At 35.3% G+C, this 5,602-nt stretch overlaps 1 protein-coding gene across 1 annotated transcript; it reads left to right on the top strand.

Annotated features, from left to right (window-relative positions):
* The first annotated feature begins 918 nt into the window (after positions 1-918).
* Positions 919-3,749, top strand: MYF5 (myogenic factor 5). The gene is made up of 3 exons (XM_053719808.1): positions 919-1,957; positions 2,694-2,772; positions 3,242-3,749. Exons 1-3 carry the CDS (start codon positions 1,457-1,459, stop codon positions 3,433-3,435), a joined length of 774 nt encoding a protein of 257 aa, XP_053575783.1. The 5' UTR covers positions 919-1,456; the 3' UTR covers positions 3,436-3,749.
* Positions 3,750-5,602: the final 1,853 nt, after the last annotated feature.

Here is a 5,602-nt window from a genome sequence, read left to right as displayed (position 1 = left end):
TTTCTTTATAGTAGCTGGACATACATTAAAGGTCCCATAATATTAACAAGTGAGAAGTTATCAATAAACGTGTTGCCAAGTGAATTGCTGACACATCCTTTTGTACCTACCTCCTTCCTGAAACAAACTCGCCTGGGCAATGTGTTAGCAAAAGTCTGCTAATGGCTTCATTACCACATTAATTACCCTTTAACATTTCCAGGGATCTGCTGCAGGTTTCTGTAGACGTTTGTCACACACTTGTGTAAAGTGACTGGGAGAGGGGAGGGTAGAATTTGCTCACTTCCAGTGGAGATTCCTGGAGCAGCTGGGAAGCATCTGTAACGGTACCTGGTGTCAGGGGGCAGAAATTAGCTACTGTTGTGTCTCTGAAACATTAGCTCTTGTCTTTTGTTATGGCAAGAAAATTAGCTACAGAAAGGGTTACATCTACCACAGTTACACACACAGACAGATAGATAGATTAAATAGATAGATAGATAGATAGATAGATAGATAGATGATAGATAGATAGATAGATAGATAGATAGATGATAGATAGATAGATAGATAGATAGATAGATATAGATAGATAGATAGATATAGATAGATATAGATAGATATAGATAGATTAAATAGATATATAGATATAGATAGATATAGATAGATAGATTAAATAGATAGATAGATAGATAGATAGATAGATAGATGGATTAAATAGATGACAGACAGATAGATAGATAGATAGATAGATAGATAGATAGATAGATAGATAGATAGATGATAGATAGATGATATAGATATGTGGTAAATGATAGAATAAATAAATAGATAGATGATAGATATATAGATAGCTATATGATAGATATATAGATAGATCATAGATATTTAATTGTAGCATATCGTAACAGTCGTTATAATATTAAAATATTTAATATTGCATTTTAGGGAACATCATTTCGTTGTAATATTTTATATGTTTGAGCTACAACAATTAATGTTGACTTATATTCTTGCTATAAGGGATTTTCAAAGACCTTTAACGGTTCTGCTAAGTCATTCCATAAAATGTAAATGTTTATATGAAGGAACAATATCAATCTAGTGTCTATCAGTTTAGAATCTAATATTATATATAAATGTATTGGTATTTGTATACTAAGCAGTGTATGCTTTGATAAACTATACAACTGTATGAGTATTTCCCTGTAAACAAAAAAAGCGGCTAAGACAAACATCAAAGTGTTAGAAAAACATTGAATGAAACCTGACTTTGTAGAAAAGGTGGAGTCTTTGTTAGACAGCCCCCAATAGGATATGGTAATTGTTATTTGCCTCTATGGACCTGCCTCCTTAAAATAGTGATAGATATAAACTGTGGCATCAACACAAAGCCATTTACTTTAGTCTAGCTAATTACAGAGGAGCTTAGGCTAATTTAACTCAATATATCAGCATCCACAACAGTACCACAAGGATGGAGATGGTGGACAGATGCCATTTTTCCCCATCAGAATTCTTCTATGATAGCTCCTGCATCCCCTCTCCAGAGGAGCATTTCACAGATGATTTTGAGCAGGGGATGTCTGTCTATGGAACGCACAAAAACGACATCGAAGAGTCAGATGAAGATGAGCATGTGAGGGCACCGAGCGGGCACCACCAAGCTGGGCACTGCCTCATGTGGGCATGTAAAGCTTGCAAAAGGAAATCATCTACCATGGACAGAAGGAAAGCGGCTACTATGAGAGAAAGAAGGCGACTGAAGAAAGTAAACCAGGCTTTTGACACTTTGAAAAGATGTACAACTGTCAATCCCAACCAAAGGCTGCCCAAGGTGGAGATACTGCGGAACGCCATCAAGTACATAGAGAGCCTACAGGACTTGCTGAGAGAACAGGTTGAGAACTTTTACAGTCTCCCAGGGCAGAGTTGCTCAGAGCCAGGGAGTCCAATTTCCAGCTGTTCGGATGGCATGGTAAGCTAATATTGCATGGAACACTAAAACTACAAAACCTAGTAACAATAATGCAGGTCCCTAAATTGTATTGTTTCAATGTGTTGCAGAAAGGACAGTAAACATGTAATTATCTATAACGTTAGTCAAATTCAAGGCACATTGGCATAACAGTGATCAATGTAGTACAGGGTCTTCTTTATTTCTAAGTGAAATTTATATTGATTGTTAGAGGGGATGTGCATGTGGTGCCTGGGTGTAAATAGCATATAAAGGCAGTAAACACATATATATTAATTATAAGGAGGCACAATAAAGCAAGGAGCCTATACATAGTAGAAATTTATATACCGAGAGGTGAGCTCTACATCTTAATCATAATTAATTTACCCATGCAAGATCTGACCAGGGAATTTTGTGCTAATTCTTCCAGGATTCCATGTGAAACACTGTATCTCTGGGAAAGAATTACCCAGTTAAATGAGTGTGGCCTCCTACAGCTCCCATCCATTCTTCATGCTTAACGTGTTACACATTTTTGCCAAATTTTCATTTAGTTATGCGGCTCATTTTTCAAGAATCCTTTAAATTAGCACAAGTTTATATTATGAGAGCCTATAACAAATTTCTTTCCAAGACCTTCAGTAATGGTATTAAATTTAAAGTGTTGTGAAAGTGGCACACAGACAATTATATGCAACCATTAAAGTAAGGTTACTATATGTTAAACATTTGCACTTTCCCCCCTATTAAATAGAATGAATGTAACAGCCCCCAGTGGTCCAGGAGAAACAGCAGCTATGACAATACCTACTACACTGAGGTGCAGCCAAGAAGTAAGTATTACCTGTTATTTACTATGTTCCTTATTTCATACACAAAAACCTACAGAGAAATGCTGTGTCTCGTATACTAACATGGTGACCCTTTAATAGCTGTAAATATATTAGGGAAACCTCCAATGTAGCCCCCATAATCACTGTGCAGGACCCTTAAACCGAACACATGGTAAAAAGAGGAATGAAAAGCCATTTACCGAGAGAACAAACAGTTTACAGGATTCTCAATAGCAAACAGCATAAAAGGCTTTTATAGTATTGGCTTCTGCAGGTCAATTTCCACAGCAGCACGTAGGGCAGCATTCTGCAGAGTAATAATAATAATAATAATAATACATAAATAACACATTATTATTATTATTATTATTATTATTATTATTAATGATTATTATAATTGATAGTATATTTCTATGCGTTTAAAGGGGTACATTACATGTGTTTTTTTAACGGTTATTTTCTTTTGCAGCCCTCACTACAAACAAAATCGCGTCCCTTTCCAGCTTAGACTGCCTGTCTAATATAGTGGATCGCATCTCTTCAACGGATCAGTGTCTCCATCCTGTACCAGACTTACTTTCTTTGTCTCCAACCTGCAGCACTGACTCTGTGACAGGGACCCCTGACTCTGGGAACTGCAGCCCGGTCTACCACGTGCTTTGAAGTTTAATATTATCCTATGTAGTCGTATATGACTTACTAAGGGACAACCAGCATCTTCATACAATTCTTAAGCCTTGACATTCTTGTGTATATTTGTATATAAAAAAAAATCTGTTATTTGTATATGCATAAATTATATTTACATACTATATTTAAAAAGAACATTGTAATTTTTTCAGAATCTACAAGAATTATTTTGATTATGCCTAAATGCAACTTTGTATTATGCTATTGATATTTTTTTAAAGCAATTTGATAACTTGACTGTGATGAGACATTAAACAAGGAATTTGTAATTGCTCAAAGCAATGTAACATATTTGTGCTTCTTTGTAATAAAAAGGTTAAAATCATTTTTTTAGATAAAAATAGAGATAAATTCTTACCTAATAATAAAAAGAACAGTGTAAAAATAAATTGCCATCAAATATTTCAACATTTGGACAAAGGGTAATGTAATAGAATGTACATCAGTTTACATACAACAGGTTTACAATGAACAGATCCACATATTAACCCATTTATGATTAATAATCAGTGCACTTTGTATATAAGGAGTTAGCGGTATATCCATTTACATTTGATCGGATAAATGAAGCTGTGAATATATCACACAAAGGTCTACTCATGGCAGGAATTGTTTACAACAGGTTAATGGAAAAAAATAGCAAAACAACTATTTTATAACAACAATAAAATAACAAATAAAACAAAGAGACATAAAATACTACAATCTATTATATTAAAGGGACAGTCAAGTCCAAAATCATTTCATGATTTAAATAGGGAATGTAATTTTAAACAATTTATTTTATCACCAATTTTGCTTTGTTCTCTTGGTATTCTTAGTTAAAAGCTAATTCTAGGAGGTTCATATGCTAATTTCTTAGACTGTGAAGACTGTCTCTAATCTGAATGCATTTTGACCACTAGAGGGCATTAGTTCATGTGCTTCATATAGATACAATTGAGCTCATGCACGTGAAGTTACCCTGGAGCCAGCACTGATTGGCTAAAATGCAAGTCTGTCAAAAGAACTGAAATAAGGTGGCAGTCTGCAGAGGCTTGGATACAAGGTAATCCCAGAGGTAAAAAGTGTATTTCTATAACAGTGTTGGTTATGCAAAACGGGGGAATGGTTAATAAAGGGATTATCTTTCTTTTTATACAAAAAAATTCTGGTGTTGACTGTCCCTTTAACTAACATTATGTAATTTGCATTTATTTTGGTAAACCTATATTAATGTCCTTTAGCTAACTAGAGGTTACTAACCGCCAGGAAAAGTTCACTCTCTAATCTATAGTAGCTATCAAGTGTATTTAGATCAGGACTGCCACTAGAAATTTTGGGGCCCCTGACTTAACCATTGATCAGCTCCCCCCCTCCTTTGACATGTGCAATTTTTGACCAAGTGACTAAAACGTATATGCACTTTATTCTTAAGTGTCTATTTAAACTTGGAAATGTTGTAAAGGTAGTAACATACAAACACACAGGCACACTCATACACTGAAACACACACACACACACACTCACACATAAGGATTCACATATAGACACTCTAGCAGAAACGCAAAGAAACACACTCAGACACAGGCGCCCAAACAGAAACTTTACATTGACCTGACAAGAAATGAGGTAAACTACAGTTTTGTAAAAAAAAAGGAGATTTAGAACACAAAATAAGGAGTTCTGATTATCTTTTTGTAAAGGAAGATGACAAATAAATGATGACAACAGCATGCAGTGGCTGAAAGGAAGAGCCCTAAACTGCCTAAACAATAATTTAAAGGTTAAATGGTAGATTGGTGACTTCCGGAAAGGTCTCATTAGTCTCAAAGTCTGTAGAAAGATGTGAATAATCAGTAGTAAGTTCAAAATGTCCTAAAAAGGATCAGACAATGGACACGCACACACATAACAAACTCAAACTTGCACATACACCCAAGAAAACACAGACAGAGACAGCCTCAGAAAACACACAAAGACATACACACACACAGAGACACCCACAGAAAACACACAAAGACATACACACACATAGAGACAACCACATAAAACACAGAAAGACATACATACACACACACACACACACCCTCATTGACACATCCACAGAAAACACACAAAGACATACACACACCCTCACAGAGACACCCACAGAAAACAC

Source organism: Bombina bombina, chromosome 6 (assembly GCF_027579735.1).
Source record: "Bombina bombina isolate aBomBom1 chromosome 6, aBomBom1.pri, whole genome shotgun sequence".
Taxonomy (NCBI): domain Eukaryota; kingdom Metazoa; phylum Chordata; class Amphibia; order Anura; family Bombinatoridae; genus Bombina; species Bombina bombina.
The sequence above is the reverse complement of the archived record's forward strand: the minus strand, read 5'-3'. Positions and strand labels throughout refer to the sequence as shown.

Bases quoted from the DNA above. Each gene is read 5' to 3' on its own strand.
- MYF5 (XM_053719808.1), top strand. From the start codon at position 1,457: ATGGAGATGGTGGACAGATGCCATTTTTCCCCATCAGAATTCTTCTAT. The intron at 1,958-2,693 runs GTAAGCTAATAT...CCTATTAAATAG, and splicing joins CCAGCTGTTCGGATGGCATG to AATGAATGTAACAGCCCCCA. The intron at 2,773-3,241 runs GTAAGTATTACC...TTTCTTTTGCAG, and splicing joins CACTGAGGTGCAGCCAAGAA to CCCTCACTACAAACAAAATC.